General features: G+C 50.7%; 1 protein-coding gene across 1 annotated transcript in view; it reads left to right on the plus strand.

The window, feature by feature from the left end:
* Positions 1–21,356, plus strand: part of LOC103352187 (sickle tail protein homolog) — a 97,334-nt gene that overhangs the window by 48,870 nt on the left and 27,108 nt on the right. The window contains 10 exon segments of the mRNA XM_051832430.2: positions 1,664–1,670; positions 3,082–3,162; positions 3,164–3,210; positions 3,411–3,558; positions 6,293–6,515; positions 7,447–7,460; positions 7,462–7,625; positions 8,368–8,516; positions 9,056–9,217; positions 14,215–14,278. Of these exon segments, the coding sequence (XP_051688390.1) occupies positions 1,664–1,670; positions 3,082–3,162; positions 3,164–3,210; positions 3,411–3,558; positions 6,293–6,515; positions 7,447–7,460; positions 7,462–7,625; positions 8,368–8,516; positions 9,056–9,217 (995 nt within the window). The 3' untranslated portion in view covers positions 14,215–14,278.

Here is a 21,356-nt window from a genome sequence, read left to right on the forward strand (position 1 = left end):
AGTCTGTGTCACATCCACACAACTCAGACTCCTAGCAAGAACAACCCAACCCTGAAATTATCTCCCTATCATCCAGCTGTAGTTGAGATCACAGGAGAATCTAAATGCAACATGTTCCCCCGGTGCACCCGATCTTGTAAAGGTTCTCACTGAAAAGATCCCAAGTCCCACCATTGAAAGGAGCAGAGTTGTATGTCTTCTCCCCCATGAGGCTGCTGCATCTGTCATTTTAAAAATACTCATTTTATTTATTTGAAAGGCAGGGTTACAGAGAGAGAGAGAGGGAGAGAGAGAGAGAGGTCTTCCATCCACTGGTTCACTCTCCACATGGCTACAATGGCTGGGGCTGGGCCAGGCTGAAGCCTGGAGCCAGGAGCTTCTTCCAGGTCTCCCATGCAGGTGCAGGGGCCCAAGCACTTGGGCCATCTGCTGCTTTCCCAGGTGCATTAGCAGGGAGCTGGACGGGAAGTGGAGCAGCTGGGACTTGAACCGGTGCTCATATGGGATGAATCCGCAGGTGGCAGCTTATCCGGCTGCCCACGTGTTTTATGTTAACGTTTAGTTGTGCACGGAAGATTGACCGTGGAACTTTTCACTTTTTAGATAATGAATATTCACATTTCTGGGTCCCTTGGTGTGAGTAATTCTCTTGTTTCTGGGAAAGCCGAAGTCTCCCACATTGGGGGACACTCTGTCCCATCTCCCGTCTCACATTCAAGCTACAGCCCAGGTCCGCCTGAGGCCAATCCACTGTGTTTGATGAGAACTAAAGCATCCCTCTTAACATTGTCAAGGGGGAAAAAAGATCAATGTATCATTGCCCCCCCCCAAATTAAATTAGGCCACTGTTGATCCACATTTTCTGAAATCCCTCTCCACTCATGCACTTGGAGAGTTAATCACCCACTGTGAGCTGGTAAGGGCACTACTTGTTTTTTGTCTGAAATGTTTTTTGGAACAGCCCTGTTTTTTTAAAACTGGGTTTTCCAAAAGAATCTGGAAAACGCATTGTTTTATAGACTCACATGGCAGGGTTCCGTGCACCTGTTGTAAGGTGTGCGTGGGTTCACCAATGGGACGGACGTGGAGGCGAGAGTGTGTTGTCAAGGACAGCTGGAAACCTCAGGTCTGGAGCACCTGTACCTCCACAGCCATCTCCTTCTCTCCCTCCCTCCCTCGCCCCTTCCTTCTATGTCCACACGAGAAACCGGCTCCTGTTGGGCCGAGTCCCTGGGGAACCGTTCACATGGCAGACAGACAGATTTTGAGCCTACAGCTGAAACTATGGAGAGAAGTGGGGTGAAGATCCTTTCTCCTTCATGGATTCCTGATGGCAGGAGTAGATGGATCTCTAATGAAAGAGGTCTGAACAGATGTTCTGCTCCTTTGAGACAAAGGTCAAGTGCAGGCCCTACCTTACACAGGAGGCTACAAATGCAGCATCTGGCTGTTAACTGATCTCAGCCGCTATTCCAAAAGTTGTCTTGATAACAGGATCAGACACGGGGTTCAGCAAGTATTTCAGCTCCGTGGTTTCTGTCCCAGCTTTTGAGTGAACGATTTGATCTGTGATGCTTCATCTAAAGTACGTCTCAAAAAGCCTGGGAGCTTTGTGCACAGTGCAGTCCACGCTCGCTTCCATGTCCCATGGTCCCTGCACGAGAGCTGTGGTGGAGTTTTCGGGGTCTCTGCTGTGTGCAGGTCCCGAAATCCACAAGGCACAGTGTGCAGATGATGTGGAAGTAGAATTTGAGGAAGTGGCTTGGGCGGACGATGGCTCTGTGCAGGAGCTTGGGCTGTGCACGCAGCCCTGATGGCACTCGGGTCTTCGCTGGTCTGTCCAGTTCACCCTGCAAAGCAGTGCTCTTTGGGCACAAAATGCAGAAGCACCTGGAGCTGCCAGGGGGTCCTGGGCCCTGGGCCTCCAGGATGCAGGGCTGTGGGAGGGGTCCTGGCAGAGCCTCGTCCCATCCAAAAGATGCAGCGGCAGCCTCCATAGCAGAACGAGAGACAGCACGGGCGCTCCATGCTGCTCCAGGAAGGAGGATGAATTTGCCCTATCCCTGTGGTCCTGGTTGGACGTGAGAACGGGGGCCCTGCCCGGACCCCTCCTGCAGCCACCATGCTCTCAGAGGCTCTGTCTCCTTGGCCACATGCCCCCTGGTCTTCCTGCTGCGGGCTGCAGGCTCAGAGTTCTTGCGGAGGCACCACTGTCTCTCTGCTACCACCTAGTGGTTCCTTTCTCACTGCTCCTTGCCCCCTAACCTTTTCAACAGGGGTTTTCACTCCTTGGAGCTCCAGGCAAAGCTGCAGGGATTGGGGAGAGACACCAGCGACCAGCGGGCTTAGTCTCCTGCCCCAGGGCACGATGCAGGTGCTGCTGCTGGACGCAGCTCTGTTGGAGAGAAATTTGTCCTCACTGATGGCACAGTCAGGGGTGTGTGTGTGGGGGGTGCTCAGTCAGGGGCAGCCTGTTCCCCCACCCCCAGAGATAGCCAACAGTGCTTGGGGACTGGGGACAGCCCTGCTTATCACAGCTGGGTGACTGAGGGGCATTGCTCCTGGAGAGCAGAGATGCTGCAGAAAACCTGAGGGGGCACAAGACAGCCCCTCCCCCTACACACACGAAAGATGCCAAAGGCTGAAGTTAAAGACCTATGGACTAATCCCACAGCCACAACACCTCTCTCTCCCTCTTTCTCTCCCTCTACCTACCTCTCTCCCTCTCTCATCCTCTCCATCTCTCTCCCTTTCTCTCCCCTCCATCTCCCCCTCCTCCTCTACTGCCAGCCCTCTTCCCCTCCTCTTACCCCTCCCCCTCCCCATCTCCATCCCCTTCCCCTCTCCCTTTCTCACCCGCTCCCCCCATCACAGTGTGTGCTGGCCCCTCCCTTAGCGGTCATCACTACCCCTGGCCGTGACCAGTGGGTGTTGTTGAGCCGGACACAGTGTCCCCTTGGCCAGCCCAGGGCCCACCTGGGGATGCTTCCTGGTGCCCGCGGGGGTTACGCGGTGGCTGTGGGAGGTGCAGGGCTGGGAGCCTGGGTGCTGAGCCCCACCTGTGGTCTGACTACCCTGCAGCGAGCTAGAGGAATTCATGGACGACCTGAAGAAGGGGCCCACAGCCACGGTCCATGCCGTGATGCTGAAAGACGTGGAGGACGTCCCACCTCCTGCGGCAGGTGGGAGAAGCCGTGGCTGCCCTGAAAGGTGGGAGAAGCCGTGGCTACCCTGAAAGGTGAGCGCCCTGCGGATTCTGGCCTGCAGCCAGCACTAGTGGGGGCGGGGAGGCGCGCTGCTGGGGACATCTGCCCTTGGAGAGGGGCTTCCGTGACAGGCCCTAGGCCCAGCTGACCTCGCCCCAGGCACGCCCCCCTCCCCGAGATCTCACTGCCCGCTCTGGCCCGCAGGGGAGTTCCCCACCCTGCAGAACAAGATGCGTGCGGTCCTGCGCATCGAGGTGGAGGCCGTGGGCTTCCTGAAGGAGGAGCCGCACAAGCTGGACTGGCTCCTGAAGCGGGTGCGGGGCCTCACAGACGTCCTGATGGTGCTGAGCAGGTGAGTGGCCACCCTGCACCGGCTGCGCTGATACGGGGCGCTGGGGTAGGGTGGGGCCGCTGGGGTGGGGCGGGGCCACCAGAGAAAAGAAAGGTGGGATTGGAGGAGCGAGGAGCAGGGCCAATAGGGAAGAGAAGGGCAGGATCGGAGGGGAGGGGCCCTGGGGCAGCTTAAGTGAGGCGGGGCTGCTGGAGAAGGGTGCGGGGCTGGAGGGCGGGGCTTCTGAGGTGGAGTGGGGGGAGGGGTCCCCAGTGAAAAGGGCGGGATCGGAGCTGCGGGGCTGACGGCTGGGCGGGGCCACCAGAGTGGGGCCTGGTCAGGAAGGCCTGGGTTGCTGTGTAGGACTCCCCGGCTCTGCCAAGTCCCACCCATCTCCTTGCTGTCACTCATCAGGACTCACTTCTGGTGTGCTGATCAGAAGCCTGGACTCCCTCCTACCTTGAATTTCTATTGCTCTATGAAGTAAGGGCCTAATTGAGCAACACATGCTTACTGTACTGTGCCTTCCAGGGCTTAAACTTCAGTAGACATCTTTTTTTTTTTTTTTTTTTTAATAAAGGAGGGATTTTTTGCAAGAACGTTTTGAGGCTGAACAGTGGGTTTGCCTCCTTTGCTTCAGGACAGGAGAAGAAATGGTGTTGAAACCAAGTCTTAATGCAATTACCAACTGAAGGTGTAGGAGGGAGAAGCAAGTCCCCCTTGAGGGGCCCAAGCCAGTTACCCCAATTGAGGGAGAACCCCCGCATCAGCCAGGGTCACCATGTGGCAAAGGACCCAAAGAAACCACAGGCTCATCGGGCACTTCCCTGGAAAAGAAGATTCCAGAAGTCCACACCCACTAGCACTGTGCTGGTCCACGCTCACTAACACTGTGCTGGTCCACGTGTGTGCAGGGTTTGTTTCCAGGAGCACTTTTGTGAGGGACCCCTCTTGTTAAGCAAACACAGGCAGCCCACGGCCTGGCAGGTAACTCTGCCCCTGTGGAAGAATGTAGCTCTGTGTCTGCCTTCCCTCCAGTGTTGACTGCCACGTGACGTCTTGTCTCTGAAACCACCAGTGGGGAGAGTGAGGCAGGACACCAGTTAAATAACTGAAAATAAACAGAAATGGGAAGGGCATTTCGGCTGCCATCAGGACCCAGGGGATGAGGCGGGAATACGCACATCCCGAGGTCGTGCACGTGTCCTGTTCCACACCGTGGTGGGGAAGGGGAGGCAAGCACCATGCACAGTTCAGAGCAGACTCTGGGGGTTGCCAAGCGACAGCCGTGTGTCCCTATATGTAGAACTTGAGACATGGGAACCACGTCCCAACAGAGGTGCCCACTAGGGTACTGCAGACTTCAGCTGAAGTTCAGAAGACAGCTAGAGGGGGTCCCTGCCTTAACTCAGAGGGAGGGGCTGGGAGCAGGGCGGGGCTTGGAGATTCAATGCACTGAACATGCAAAGTAAGGAGCAAGAAATAAAGTTGAGGAGCAGAGGAGAGACTTGTGATATCTTTTATCAAACCAAGAAAGGAAGAAAGAGCATTTTTTAAGATTTATTTTTGCTTATTTGAATGGCAGAATTAGAGAGAGGGGGAGAAAGAAACAGAGATCTTCCATCTGCAGGTTCACTCCCCAAATGGCTGCAGTGGCTGAACCCAGCAGACGGGAACTCTCTCCAGGTCTCCCACGAAGGTGTCAAGGGCCAAGCACTTGGGCCATCTTCTGCTGCTTTCCCAGGTGCGTTAGCAGGGAGCTGGATGAGAAGTGGAGCAGCCAGGACTTAAACCAGCACCCATATGATATGACAGCAGGGCAGACAGCAACTTGACCCACCACACCACAATGCCGGCCTAGGAAAGAGCATTTTAATAGGAAGGGGGTGGGGCTGGAGTGCGACAGAGCTGGTTAAGCCACCACTTGCAACACCAGCATCCCGTATCAGCACCAGAGTCCCAGCTGCTCTACTTCAGATAGAAGACAGTGGAAGATGGCCTAAACCCTGGGGCCCCTGCACCCACATGGGAGACCCAAGTGGAATTCTGGGATCCTGGCTTGTGTCTGGAGGCCATTTGAAGAGTGATCCAGCAGATGTATGATCTCTATCTCTCCCTCCACCTCTTTGTCACTCTGCCTTTCAAATAAATAGATAATGAATGTTTTTTAAAGAACGGTGGAATTCCCAGGTGTGATGGTGAGACCAAGTAGAACTGGTCTCACACAGAGGACTCTCTGGCCCCCAGGCCTCGTCATTCCCATGGGTAGGGATGGACACACAGCCTCATGTGACTCTGAAACATGGCAGGGTGAGGACTGAACATAAGGTCATGGTCACCGCTGACCCTGTGGGAAGATGAGGCAGCCAGAGAGCCCCAGCAGAAGGAACTGGAACACAGCAGGAGGCCGTGGGTGAGGACTGTTTCCCGGGGCCATGGGGGCTGGGTTCAGGTGGAAGCCACACGCAGAGAGAGAGAGTGTGTTGTTGGGTCAGGTTGTCCGCACCATGGCACCGGCACCAGCACCTGCACAGTGAAGGGATGGCGGCAGGCACCACAGCGCACCAGGCAGGGCAAGCAGCTGCAGGGGTAACAGCTGGACCCATGAGGGGGTCCGGAATTTAAAATGAAAACCCACACCCCGGAACTAACACTCTGCTTTAACAGCATTTCCGGCCGGCTCCGCTAGGTGGTGACACCGGAAGTGACTGGTCTTGGCTAATGCTGCCTCACACCTGCGCGTGCTCTCTCCTAGGCATCTGACCAACAGGCTCCTGAAGGGCGCCAATGCCGCCCAGGCCACGCACTACATGGCGGTGGAGAAGGCCATGGCCGCGGAAGTCCTGGGGGGACCGGAGGACTGCGGCCCAGCCCGCGGTGACGTGAAGCTGGACGTGGTGCCCCTGACCGGGCAGCAGGCGCAGAACCCGCCCGGCCCGCTCGCGGAGGACGCCAGGACCAGAGCCGCGGCCGTGGAGGTAGCGCAGGCCCGTGGCAGGGTGTTGGGTCTCCAGAGGCCTTGGGTCTCTGGGCGGGGAGAGAGGCCCAGCCTACAGGCCTGGGAGAGCCCCTGCAGGTGTAACCACCCCTCCCCAAGCCCTGCCAAGACAGCAAAAGCGCCAGGTGTCCCCCCAGGCCGGCGGTGGACCCAGTGCCCAAGATGCTGCTAGCCAGACCACCTCCGATAGCAGAGCACCTGGGGTCCAGGCCCAGTGAACTCCCAGTCCCAGCCGGGGCGGTCTTCCACTGCTCTCCCAGGCCATAGCAGAGAGCTGGACCGGAAGTGGAGCAGCCAGGACTCGAACCTGCACCCCTATGGGATAACCGGCACTGTGGGTGGAGACGTAGCCCACTAGGCCACTGTGCCACAGCGCAGATATGTTTTTAAGAGTAGGCAGGTGTTTAGGAAAGTGGTCCTCCTATGTTCCCTGTTGCAGAACTCTCCAGAATCTAGATGCCCCCACCCCCACCCCCACCCCCACCCCTGTTTTAAAGTGAGAACCCGGGGTCCTGGGGGTCTTAACTGGTGGCAGTTCTTCCACTTAAGTGCAGCTGAGCCCTTGGGATGGTTTCGGTTCTTAGCAGGTGTTGCCCCCAGCCCCACGATGGGAGAAAACAGAGTTGGTAGTGGGAGACGGCCCCTAGGCGCGCGTGACCCGGGTGCTGGTGGGCGTGTGTGTTGCATCCCCTAATCTGAGTGCTCTGGGAGTGTCTCTGGGCCAGACGGCACCTGTCCCAGCACAGGTGGCAGCAGAAGGGAGAGGGGGCCTGGGCCCAGGCTGTCCTCTGTCCACGCCCACCCCCACCCCTCAACAGGAATCCCCAACACGGCCACGCGCTTTCCCTCTGAGTTCTCGTTTTTGTTTGCTTTTTTTCCCTAACCTTTCTTTACTTGCTGGTTCCCTTCAGAAAGCTGAAAAGAAATGAGAAAAGGCCGGACCTGGACCACTACAACGGCAAGGAGTTTGAGAAGCTACTGGAAGAAGCTCAGGCCAACATCATGAAGTCCATTCCAAACCTGGAGATGCCGCCTGCGCCGGGCCCAGCACCCAGGGGAGAGGGCATAGTGGACAAGCTGGAGCTCTCAGGTGAGCTCTGGGTCCCAGTGGACGTCTAGGGTGCTGTGTGGTGCCACCCCTGGGATAGGGTCTGGTAACTGGGCCTGTGTCTCACTGCTCAAGAATCTTGGGCAGGAGGTGAGGGGTCCAGCACTGTGGCGTCGTGGGTAAAGCTGCTGCCTGCAGTGCCGGCATCACATATGAGCACCAGTTGGTGTCCTGGCTGCTCCTCTTCCGATCCAGCTCTCTGCTATGGCCCAGGAAGGCAGTGGAAGATGGCCCAAGTCCATGGGCCTCTACACCCACGTGGGAGACCTAGAAGAAGCTCTGGCTCCTGACTTCGGATCCGCGCAGCTCTGGCCTTTGTGGCCATCTGGGGAGTGAACCAGCAGATGGAGGACCTCTCGGTCTTTCTGTACCTCTCTCTGTAACTCTTTCAAATAAGTAAAATAAACTTCTAAAGAAAAAAAAAAAGTGGAGCAGCCGGGACACCAACCGGTGTTCTTATATGATGCTGGCATTGCAAGCACAGCTTAACCCACAGAGCCACAACACAGGCCCCGAAGGTACTACTGTTCTACCCATTTGACAAGTGAAGAAACTGAGGTAGAGGTGGATACTCACGCAGGGTCTCTCTGGGTCTGGGTCTACACCCGCAATCATCCCTCCATACAGGGAATTCTTCCATTGGATGGCACTGTTATAGCCCACACTGACCCGTGGATGGTATCTCGCAGAGAGTTGATGTTTGCGATGTCACCCTGTTTTCCAGAAGACTCTCCAAATTCAGAGCAGGGGGGAAAGTCACCATCCCCTCCTACCCTGCCCCCTCGGCGAAGCTACCTGCTGGGATCCAGGCTCACCACCACGAGGTCAGGGGACGTGGTCTACACCAGCAGGAAGGAGACAGTCACGGCCAAGGTCTGGCATGCTGGTTTCAGGTCCAGAGGTCACTCTCAGAGCAGGCACTCCCCACTCAAAAGTAGAAGTCGCGAGGCAGAGAAGAGAGGCAGACACTGGGCTGGATGGGGAAAGTACGCGGAGGGGGGCCTGGGTGGATCCAGGCAGGTGCCATGGAGGGGAGGAGTCACTAGATGCAGCAGCCCAGGGGGATCCTGACTTGGCTGAGGCAGGTCACGGGCTGCTTCCCAGGCAGGCATTGGACCAGCATGTGTGGGGTAGGTGGGGATGCCAGCAGTCACTGAGGCGGGTCGACACAGGCGTGGGAGGCTGTTCAGGAAGAAGTTCAGGGAGCTGGATGTGGAAGAGTTGCTGTTTCTCCAGCATTGTCAGTGCACACAGCTGGTGCACACGAAGTGCAAACGCAGTGCCGGGCAGACAGCAGACCTCTGCTAGACGGGGACGCACAGTCAGTGGTGTAGGCCGTGGGCACTGTGCATCCCCCGCTCACTGGCTCCTGGCTGGCGTAACGCCAGCATCTGTACTTTGACTCTCCTTAGGCAAGCAGCGAGGACGCCAGACCAAGCCCACAGACCAGAGCAACCAAGTGTTCTACAGAGGAGCCCGCCTCATCCTGGACCCAGGCCTCATTAGCAGTCACTGTGTCTCCCAAGGATGAGGAGGACGAAGAGGAAGGAGGCAAAATAATGGCAGAGCTATAGGTATGTGGATGATGTGCAGGGCATCTGGGACTCCCTGCCCAGTGCTCACAGACGTGCTGGCCGCAGAGAGCAGGTGCATCTCCTGCTGCGGCTCCCCCGGCCCAAGGTGGAGCTGAGCCAGGCGCCCGCAGCACCTGTGCCGCCTGTGAGAGCGGGCAGCCCACTGACCAGCTCTGAGACTCCTACAGAGAAGCGGTTGCACACTTTCCTGGCGTCAGCTGGTAGCATTCGCTGTCCTTCCCTTCCATCTCAAGAGTGTCTGCTTCATGCCAGAGGTTGCCAAGGCGGGACTCTGCGGGTGTGCAGCCTCGCTGAGCTCTGGTGGAAGTTGGCTTCCAACGGGCTCCTCTCTTTGGCATTCACAGGAGGAGAATGCCTCTTTGGCATTCACACGTGGGATGCCAAGGGTGTGGGCGAGGGGCGTCCGCCTCTGGGACTCAGCTCGGGGAGGAAGACACCATGACCGCCGACTTGCCCCAAGTTTCCAATCCAGGTGAACCTGAGCCTAAGGCAACCTCAACAGAGGAGGGTGGGGGCGAGGGGGAAAGAGCTGCGCCCTCCGGAGCCTGCCCTTGCCAACCTTTCCCCAAGCCGCCAGGCCATCAGCGGCGGCCGACTAGCCGCTCCGTGGTCCCCGGCTCCCGGGAGCCCGGGTCCCGCATGCAGCCCTGAGCCAGAGCCCTCTGCACAACAAAGCCCCGGAGGGGTGCCTTCATTTTCCTGTCTCCTCTCTCGCCGAAGGAGCCTCCCTCCCTCATGGCAGCCATGGCCTCAGCTGGGCCTTCGCCACGCCGGCCCGCGTGTCCGCACTTCCTGGGACACCCCGGCATTACCTGCCCCGCAACCGCGGGCACGCTCGCCACCAGCCAGGATCAAAGGGACAGAGGCAGTGGCAAAGCTGCGTGACCTCCCGGCTCAGCCAGCATGCAGGTGGAGCGGACGCTGTGAGAGCGGAGTCTCCCACAGGCACTCCTTTCACAACTCTCCCAGCCAGCCTAGGAAAGCGCCCCTAGAGCCCGCCCAGGGGTATGAGCCAGGTCGAGGGCCCCACAGGTAGCGGGTGAGCAGCGGGACCAGCCCCTCCCACGTTCCCTCCCCCCTCCTGCCAGAGTTCACCCAGTCTCTCCAGCGAAAGAAGCCTGGGGGACATCCCGCCACTCCCGCGTGTGCACACACGCACAGGCGCCCACGTGCACCCGGGCGGCTGCGCCGCGGGGCCCGGGGCTGCCGGGCAGGGCCCACGCGTTCGAACGCCGAGGTCTGCGCTCCCGAGAGGACAGACCTGCAAAGCGAGGCGTGCACATGGGGCTGCCAGCAGGAAGCCTGCGTGAACGTGTGTTTCACGGTGGGCAACGCTGGAGCCCACGCCCGCACCTCTGCGAGCTGGAGCCGCAGCTCTGGTTTGGGGGGTGGGAGGGCGGTGGCGGAAACACTTTTCCAGCATGGCCTCCTGAGGCGCTGCACGTTAAGCCCGTTAAGTGCGGATTCCGCGGATGTCCGAGGAGCGGTCAAGCTCCCTTTGGAGGAACCGGTGTCTGCGCGCAAGGACGCGTGGGCGCTGCCACGCGACTTCCCGTTGGCGGCGGTCTCCCCTCGGCGGGCTGTCGCCTCCTCGCCAGACCGGGAAAGGCGCTGCTGCCTCCCCCGAACTGGCCCCCGTGACCGACCCCGTCTCAGTTCCTAAGGGAGGACACACAGCACCCCACCTCTGCGCCGGCCTCTGACCCCAGCGAGCCCTCAGAGCTCCCCCGGGACCCCCTACCCGGCAGCCCACCCACCGGCGCGCCCAGCTCCTCACCTGAGGGTCCGGGTCACGCAGGGCCTCCTGAGAGGGTTGCGGTGTCAGCAGGACCTCCGCACTTGTCAGCGTCCCCGGGGAGCAGGTAACCGGACTCCGGCAGTGCTGGGCTGCTGCAAGGGGGTGGGCACAGCGGCAGAGGGCTGAGGGACTGCGAATTAAAGCCTTCCGGAGGGAGCTGAGGTGGCCAAGCCCAGGCAGCACTCGGAGTGGGGGCGAGTGGGGCGGAGGTGGTTGTTGTGGTTAGGGGGCGGTTAAGTGAAGATTTCTGGCTCTAGGGGAGGCTGGGATGGGGAATCCTGAGCTAGTGGGGCAAGAGGGTAAGAGTAGGATGTGTCCTTGGGAGTCGCCTGGAGCTGGGCTTTCGATAGGGTGAGGCAGGGGCAGCAGGGGTCAGGGATGTGGACTGAAGGGAAAAACACAAAACGGCCCGGCCCCGATTCCAGGGCCCACGGGGGTGGTAAATACCCACACTTTCCAAGAAACTGAGAAAAAAAAAAATCAGACCAATAAAATAATAGTAACTCAATAATAACTCTTCTCTCTCTCTCTCTCTCTCAAAAAAAAAAAAAAAAAAAGAGGAAAAAAGTTTGGCAGGATGCCTCACAGGAAAAAAAATACTAATCTGCCCAAGCACTTTTCACTTTGAGCATGAGCTACATTTGTCTTGTTTTCCTTCTCTTCCTTTTGGCCTCACAAAGCCCTACCTTTTCCTTTTGGACAGAAGATAGGGCTTGGAGATCATCAGGCATCTTTGTGGTCAGTGATCCACTTTGAGGGATGGAGGGATTCATGGTTAGTCAGGGCTTGGGAGCCTCCAAAGGACCCACATGGGGTGCAAATAACAGAACTGCAAAATAATAGGCACACAAAGTGGGTGCTTAGCCTAAATGCATTATTGGAATCCTGAAATTTGAAACCTTGTGAGAAGGTATACTTTACCTTCTGAGAAAACCTGAACGTGATTATTTCAGGTGAAAATGAGATTTTGGTGGAGGGAGGAAAAAAAAGATCTTCAAGATTTTCTACAGTGGAGGAAAACATAACTTAAAATAACTCTGTTTTTTTGGAAAGAGTTCAGTGGTGTTCAAAATCTGTATCTGTAGAAGACTTGAAACCCTTTTAGATTTTCTAAGAAGCAAAGCTAATTAAATAAGTAGATATTCCAGGGCTTTGTAGAAAAATTGTAGCAAAATTCTGCTTGAATTGCAAATATTATCTCTAAATCTTGAATGAAACCATGTTACTAGTTGCACAGATCAAATTTTTCATTTTATGAAATTGATTCTAAATTACAGTATGAGGTAAGGTTAAAGAAATAAAAATGGGTGTTTTTCCATGATAAACACTTTGTAAGTCATTATAATAATTTTTTCTTAAATAAATAATAAAAGTGAGTCGTTGTATGCTTTAAAACTTGAGAATTCATTTTGTTTAAGATCACATCTTTGAAATAAAATCCTATTACTGAACAAAGTTTTTATTAAGTTATTTGCAATCTCATACATGTCATACACTTAAGAATGCAAATTGTTACATTTTATATTCATATAAATTATTGGAGCACTACAAATCATTGGTTGTACTTTAATCTAGAGACACAGATGGGGATCCTCCGTTTTTCATAACTGCTCATATCCATGCTTTTTCAAACAAGATTTACTTGCTAGTAAGTAACATGTCTATGCAATCCAGAAATAGACATCAATGAATAGCCATAGGAAACAGCACACAGTGGCAAGAATTTATTTGAGTAAATAGTTTAAAACATACTAAGGTGTAAATATCTTTAAAATTAAAACAAGTGTCTTTTGTACATTGGATTGTGTTTTTATTTACTAAGTTTGACAACAACCATTACTGGATTAGAAATTTCATGATTTAGGTTACTAGATTATTTGGGTAAAAAGCAAATATGGAAATTTTATTGAATTAAGTGAATGTCCAGTGTGAACTCTCCACTTCTTGTTCTGATGTTTCTTACCTTTTATGTTAATTTACCATTGTTCACTCTCCCTGTTACCCTAAGATCCCTACTGGTTAGAGATTTAGAACCAAGAAAATTTTACAATGATGTATATAAAATTAGTAAATTCCATCTTGTCTTAGTTTATGGACAGCTTCCTCTGTGGGTAACAGGTTGTCATAAAAAATTTGTGCACAGTTTAGAAACTGTGAACCAAATTCCAACTCTTATTTAGGAGTTTTCTATGAATAAGCACATAGCATTCAAGAGAAATGATGTTAACCAGTATTTTCATACCACATATGAGATATACTGTAGTTAAATCATCTTACAGGTTTTCAAGAATTAGAATTTAAGGATTCCAAAAACGGCATTGTAGCTGACACTAATGTATTTCATGAATAAACATTTTCATAGCATATAGCTGTAAAATTTTGTTGTCACCTAAATGAAAGTAAAATCTAAAACTCTGATCTACAATGTTTAATCTTGTAACTTATTATGCAATAGTAATTATATAGTACTTGTCTAATTCTAAATTTTCTCTGGTTTATTCTACTTGAATTTATAAAATCTCTTTTTCAGAAACTTGGAAATGAGGTTTTGCTGTAATCTGCTACACAATTGTTTTAATTGGTGGTCCATGTAAATGTATGCTTTTGTCTATAAAATTCTCCTGTTTATTATTTCGATAAAAACATTTCTGGTTTATTAACTTTGAAACAAGTTACCCTACTTTTTAGCCTGATTTGCTTGTGTGTGCAAATGTTATCTTGTTGAGTAATTGCCATGAAAAACTGTTACTTGAACAGAAAGAGTGTAATATAGGGCAGTGCATGTTAATGCATTCTCCCACCCTCCTCAGGCAGTTCCAAGATAGTTTCTTGGGTATTTTCCTTTCCTAAAACACAATATTGAATGCTAAATATCCTAAGGAAAAAAAAATCAACATTTTAAATCAACTTTTTCAATTGCAAAATTCTAAACTTGCAATGATTTTTAAAATTCGGTCTTCTACATAAATTATTTCCTGTCAATTTGAAAATTACCTGATATGTACTGTGAGGGAAAAAAATATACCAGGTAGTAGCTTATACAATTTAAGGAGAGAAAAACAGACATTATTATCTTCTGCAACAATCTGTTTCCATGGGTTCTACTAGTCTATAATTATCCCTGTGCAACATGTCAGTACCATACTCATATTTGTATAATTGTCCTCATCTTTTCTAGGTTTTTCCCTTTTGAAAGACACCCGTATCTTCTTTTTTCTCCATGTATGTGTGTGTGAATACCGGTAAGTTCTTAGTGTATTGTTAGGACATGTTTATAACATGCTCTTTCATCATCTGTATTAGAATTCTGAATAATCAGGAAAGCAACTATGAAAACATACTTACAAAAGAGCCTGAAAACTACATTGAAATACCTCACTTCCTTTCAGTTTACCTCTATTTTTCACTGGCATCTAACATTTCTTATCTAAGATAATACCAGCATCTTCACTGCACATATGGCCTAACAGTTGTGTTGTTAGAGCTGCTTTTGGCTGAGCTGAAAGGGGTTCATAAGTGTTTTAGACCATTCAGGTGGAGTAGAAAAGGTACAGCCCAGAGTTGGTGAGGATGATAAAGTGGAAGCTGGGAAGTGGGAGAGATGAAGAAGGCAGAGCTTCTGTGATTGGGGTGGCAACAGGGCCAAGTGAAGGAGGCATGTGTTGAGTTTGGGGGGCCACGGGGTGCAGCCTCCATGCTGTAGCTATTGTGCATCCAGGCAACTTGATTGTTTCAAGTGAATGACATCCTGTGTCTATCCTAGTATGCCATGAAATCTTTTTTTTTTTTTTAAGATTTTATTTACTGATTTGAGAGAGTTACAGACAGTAAGAGAGACAGCACTGTGCCGATCCAAAGCCTGGAGCCAGGTGTTTCTTCCTGGTCTCCCACGCAGGTGCAGGTGCCCAAGCACTTGGGCCATCCTCAACTGCCCTCCTGGGCCTCAGCAGAGAGCTGGATTGGAAGAGGAGCAACTGGGACTAGAACCCAGCACCCATATGGGATGTCAGTGCCGCAGGTGGAGGATTAACCAAGTGAGCCATGGTGCCGACCCCATGAAATCTTTCTTATGAGATGAGATAGTATAGTACGTGTGTCCATATTCACCTGATCCTATTTTGTGTTCATTCTGGATTTCTCCCGAAAATATGATAGAATGGAATCTTTTGACTGCCTAGAAGGAAGTATATGATAGCATCATTTTGAAGAGCAAACATTTTACCATGAATTGAAGAGTGTGTCTGATTTTTAAGCCCTTTGATAAATTTGTTCAAAGTTACTGACATCTTTGTATTCCCAATACCTAGTGCAGTAACTGACGAGCATTTTATGTGCAACAAAGATTTGTCAACTGAAAAGTTGGCTCTGCATCCTTTCATCCCTGTTATTTGACACTACATCTTTCTATCTGCTGTAGGGGACTATATTAGAATCATTTTGAATATAATGCCAACAAAGCATTTAATAGTTTAAAAATCAGTGTACTCATCTTAGCACTCACTTTAGAGCTGTGTTTCCTTTACGTGCAGTTCCTTTCCTTCTTAGCCCCTTTTCAAAATCCTATCTCCTTTCAAGACTCAGCTCCTCCATAAAAACCTTTGAAAGTCCCTCTGCTGGAAGACCTCCCTCTTCACTCTAGCTCCTTGGGGCCATGCATTCTGCAGGACTGAAATCTTGAAGCTCTGCTCTCTGCACCCCAGTCCTCTTTCAGAGCATGTGCCAGGACTTGTTTCCTTTTGACAGTTCTCCAGCTCCTGGCCATGCCCTCTGGCCATAGTGGGTGGCCACTTACTATTGACTCCAATAGCCACAGGACAGACTGGAACAGTGAAAGTTAAGAACTAGTGTTTCATCTTGCTTAAGCAGGAAAGAACCACTTTGGGTAAATTTGATATGTTTTCTCCAGTGTTGCAGATACTGGTCATTTAAAGCATTTCTATCTGAAAGAAAATGTGTTTAAACAAATTTCTCCATTCTCTACTCCTCAAAACTCCATCAAAAAGAATTCTCTTTAAAAAGAGCAAATACTAAATGCCGATGCAAGTTAGACACCATCTAACCCAGACCCTGGAAAGATTGCTAATTTTATCGGCCATATCCTTCAAATTTCAAGAGACTTAGAATTTTTTATTCTTGTTTTTTCTTCCCTTTGTAATAGTCCCCATACCCTCGGGGAAGAGTCATTTAATCTCTCTTGCCTGCAGAATCTATGCCTATTATATTGGTTTGCTAATCATCAGGAAGATATTATGGAAGTAGTTTGGAGAGATCAACAAAGAATTTTACCTTCATAAGAGAGGGTATGGAGCTATAATAGAGGGTGTCAGAAAGCTTGAAATTTGATCTTGTATTGGCCACAAACTGCTGGTGTGACCTTGGGCAATATACTTATTCCCTTGGCTTTAAGCTCTTTACCAATAAAAGAGATGATTAGGTTGGATAATTTCTATAGCCGGTGCAGCTTGGAACTGCTGTGCTTGTGCAGTGTGCTCTGCCTGACAAGGTCAGTACACAACTTTTTTATAAATCACGACATGCTAGAAGATGGGACTATCATGTCAGCAATGCGGAGAGGTGTGTGGATTTCCACTGCGAATTATAATGGCTTCTCTCTCTCGCGTAACCTTCCAGACATCCAAGACTGAACAGAGATGAAGAAACGTTAGGGGGGGTCTTTACCGCTTTTATTAGAGATCGGGAAGCAGGAGTCCTGCTCTATTTGTCCAAAACTAAGTGTGATAAGCAAACTAATCCTCATTAGTAAAATGTGATTAATGAGTTGTAGTCATCCACATATCTCAGAAATCTAGGGTGATCACGCAAAATCCTTAAAGGTATTGTGAAGTGTAGCATTGGTGGATATGACCCGTCTGTAAACTATTAGAGAGGTCAGTGGCAGCTGTACCCCTGCGAGGCAGGGGAAGGTCGAGAAGGGAGGCTCAAAGGCAGGTTGCTCTGAATTTGAGAGGCTGCGGCAATATCAGGTATTTCCAGCGTCACCCATCCAAAGCTGTTACGGAAACGTGTAGAGGTGGCTGTTGCATCCAGCCGTACGCATAGCTTCAGGATTCTCCCTAGATGCTCACAGGAAGGATGTTAGGTAGGTAGAAGGAGGATTTCATGGATTTCTAGTCTGGTTCCATTGTGGGCTGGGTTTTTAAGCTTTCAGATTCTCAGTTTCCCTCACAGTAGGTTGGCATGTGTAAATGCCTACTGTTGTAATTTGGCATTCATCAGACAGCAGTATCAGTATGCAATCTACATCCCTTTCACGAAATCACATTCCCTATTTTTTCATTTTAGGGATAGCTAACCCTTTCATAGACATTTTTTCATAAAAAAAAACTGGACTACAGGGAGAGAGAGACAGAAGGTGTCGCTCCCCCTCTTCGCGGAGGAACGACACAGGACCCTGCGCTGTTCTTTTGTCTGTTCGGCCCTCCCCGGGTTTGCTGCTGGTTCTTCCCGGGTTGGCTACCGTCCCTTCCACCTCCGTGGAACACACGCCGGCACACCGCTGGCCGGCTCTCTCAGGGGCTGCACAGGTGTTCCTTCAGATAGATGTTCCTGGTGCATGTTGTCTCTCTCCTCCTTTATAGTCCTCTTCCACCAATCCCCACTCTGCTACCCACACGCCGAGTACGCTGCTCTCCTCCAATCAGGAGCAGGATCAGCTCCTGGAGGTCATCACTCAAGTTGGCAAGAGGCAGCTGCGTAGAAGCTGTTTTCTCCTCTCCCAGCGCCATATTGTGGGAGAGCAGATGCATAGAATAAGTCTTAATTCCAGTAACTTAGTCTAGTCCGAGTTGCTCCCAGTTGCTCCCCACAGAAGGGGTGAGCTCCCATCTGCTGTTTCATTCTCCAAATGCCCACAAGTGGCTGGGGCTGAAGCACAGTGCCAGAAGCTCCATCCAGTTCCCCCGCATGAGTTGCAGGAACCCAGAGATTTGAGCTATCCTGGCTGTCTCCCAGGGTTTACTTTAACAGGAAGCTGGGCTCAGGAACCAGAGCTGGAAACTGAATCCTGGCCCTCTGATGTAGGAGACAGGCATGTTAACCAGTAGGCCAAATGCCTGCCTCCTGTCTGTCATTTTAGCTGGATTGGAGCATCCGCTCATTGCAGAAGGAGCCACCCTAGAAACACAGAACCCACAAAATGACCTTGGCCTTGACAAAAGCCTGTCTCTGGGCGTGTGAAGAATGGCAGAGAAGGCGAGTTGTCTTACCTGAGACTTCTCTTCCTTGTCCAGGGCTTGCTGCACTGCTGCTCAGTCTCCTTGTTTTCCTCACCCTCTTCCTTCCACATGGCTCTCTCTATTCTTCCCTTTGCCACTGCTTTGATGTGGCCCAAGGACCACCCCATTCTGCTCCTTAAGTCTGTACCTCAAATTTTGGCTGACATTTGTTTTAAACACTGCACTTTGCTGCCTCCTACACAATTCCTCCATGGGCTACCCTCCCAGAGTCATGGGGACCCTTCTTACTTCTCCTGCTTGAAGTGCTGGCTGGTTCCCTGTTTGTCATCACCTCTTCCCCAGCCTGCTACCTTATCTCCTTGACATGGGTGACATTGCTTTTCCTACACTGCACTCTCTCTCCAGAAATACTCAAGGAGAGCTGCTCCACTCCTCCATTTTGGTCACTTCCCAGGGATGGTTCTATGGTTCCTTGGCTCCTTGTCCTTTGATAGGTAGTTCAATATTTCCTTTTCAGCCAATTCCCTGCTTTCTTGTTTCTCCTCATGTACCACCAAGTACCTCACTCTGTAGTTCTTGAATTTCTTTCTTCCGCTGATGACTCATGAAAGAATCATGAGACTGTATGAGGGCTCTTCAAAAAGTTTCTGGAAAATACGTATTGTGAAAAACTATACCTGCATTTGAAAAGTTTTTCACACACACACAACAAAACCTTACCTTTTAATTCCATTTTTCCATGAACTTTCTGAACCACCCTTGTGTGCACAATACTATAAAAGATGATGGAGTCTGTGAAGGCAATATCAGGGGACTTTCTTAAATCTGAGTCCTTGCTCAGAGTCAGTGAATGAGAAGTGTTGTTGAATGAAAGGTCTAGGTCATTAGAAATGTGAGTGCTTTCAGATAATGTTCTAACTCCCCAGTTACCAGTACTCTTTCAGACCACATTGTGTTCACCTATTGCCTCTGAATCCTGCATTCCATGCTGTCTCTTTGAAGGATGAACTGCTAGGCAGAGTAGATAAAAGTACAGTTTTCCCTGCTCCAGTGCTCCTAAGCGTGTCTTCAGGTTGCATTCTCATGGCCTTCCTCAACAGGAAGACATAGAATGATAAAAGGAAAGTTTGTGAAGCTCAATCAACTTGTCCCTCCAGGGTTCCCACTAGGTCTGGGAGAGCCATGAAATCCACACAGGGAAGCTTAAACTTGACCACTAGGCAACACTTTAAAAACTGATTTAAGATTTGTAAGTAGAGAAGCTGGCTCTTGGAGCAGTGACAGGACAGAACCTGTTTGCAAGGAAAATGATTTTGGTAGTAGTAGATGCAAGAAGGCGAGCCAGGGAGGCCAATGCTCAGGATCCCATGAATGACCAAAGGTGAGAATCTAGGAGAGGGAAAAAGCAATGACTTCTGGTCCCGGGTTCTAGTCCCAGTTGCACCTCTTCCATTCCAGCTCTTCGCTGTGGCCCAGGAAGGCAGTGGAGGATGTCCCAAGTGCTTGGGCCCTGCACCCACATGGGAGACCAGGAGGAAGCATCTGGCTCCTGGCTTCGGATTGGCACAGCGCTGGCTATGGCGGTCATTTGAGGAGTGAACCAATGGAAAGAAGACCTTTCTCTCTGTCTCTCTCACTGTCTATAACTCTACCTGTCAAATAAATAAATAAATAAAATAAAAAAGCAATGACTTCAAGAGAGAATTCAAAGGCAACATTTGATAGGATAATCTGTATAGACTGATGGGATGGCTGTAGTTACTTTATATTAAACTGGCCCTTTAAAACTTCCTAATTATTTCCATTTTACAGACAATGAAACAGGCATAGGACCCAACTTCTTACCAGTTTTTTTTTAAGATTTATTTTTTTATTTGAGAGAGTTACAGAGAGAGAGAGAGAGAGAGCACTTCCATCTGCTGGTTCACTCCCCAAATGGCCACAAAGGCCAGCACTGGGCTGATCCCAAGCCAGGAGCCAGGAGCTTATTCCAAGTCTCTCACATGGGTGCAGGAGCCCAAGCACTTAGGCTATCTTCTACTGCTTTCTCAGGCACATTAGCAGGGAGCTGGATTGGAAGTGGAGCAGCCAGCAATCAAACCACTGCCCAAATGGGCTGCCAGCATTGCAGGCAGCAGCTTTTACCCAGCAAACCACAGTACCAGTCCCTGCTTTTGTTTCTTGATGTGTGTTGACCTGCTTTGGGCTTGAAGTCCAAAAGGAGTACTTGGTCTTGGAAAGTGGAGGATGGGGATGGTTCCCACACCCAGCAGGGAGATACTCATGCCTTGAAGACGAGTTCCCCTGGAAGGTGGATGCCAACATCACAGGTGGAAGCTTAACCCATTATACCACAGTGCCGATCCCTCTAACCAGGCTGAATCCAGGTTGGTTTATGTGTGTGTGTGTGTGTATTTTAAGTGGTGCATCCCACAAGAAATAAAAGAAAAATGGCAACAAAAGGATGTCTCAGGGAAAGGAGTTTCATTTTTGAATTTGAGATGTCAGCCAAATAAAACTAGCTGGTAGCCCATGAAGTAGGGAGCTTTCCCTTTGGCCTGGTTTTGCTTTTAAAATAGGCTCAGAACCACCATCTTGAGAAAGCCACTGCTGTTTTGTTTTCAAAGGGTGTTCTGCTTTTCTTCTTTCCTATCTCAGGGCCAGCCTCATAGGTCCTCAGCAGCACAGGGTCCATTCTCAGAAGGGCCTTGGGCTTAGTGCAATGCTCTGCTGTTGCCATCTGCTAAGGTTTGAATGTTTTTGTCCCTTCCAAATGTTGCAACTTCACACCCATTGTGATGCTGTTAAGAGGTGGAAAGTTCTGAGAGCTCCACCCTCATGAAAAAATTAATGTCCTTTAAAAAGAATTTTCAGCAAGAGTTCTCTCCTTTGCTTTCCTGCCATGAGAGAGCACAGTGTGCTCTCCAGAGGATGCAGTGAGGAGGTACCACCTTGGAAGCAGAAATCAGGGTCTCACCAGGCAGTGAACCTGCTACTCATGCATCTTGGACTTCCAACCTCCAGAACTGTGAGAAACAAATTTCTGTTCTACAAATTACCCAGACTAAGGTATTTTGATAAAGTAGCACACATGGACTAATCTACCATCCTTTTGAATTAATTT

Source organism: Oryctolagus cuniculus, chromosome 13 (assembly GCF_964237555.1).
Source record: "Oryctolagus cuniculus chromosome 13, mOryCun1.1, whole genome shotgun sequence".
In the NCBI taxonomy this organism is placed as follows: domain Eukaryota; kingdom Metazoa; phylum Chordata; class Mammalia; order Lagomorpha; family Leporidae; genus Oryctolagus; species Oryctolagus cuniculus.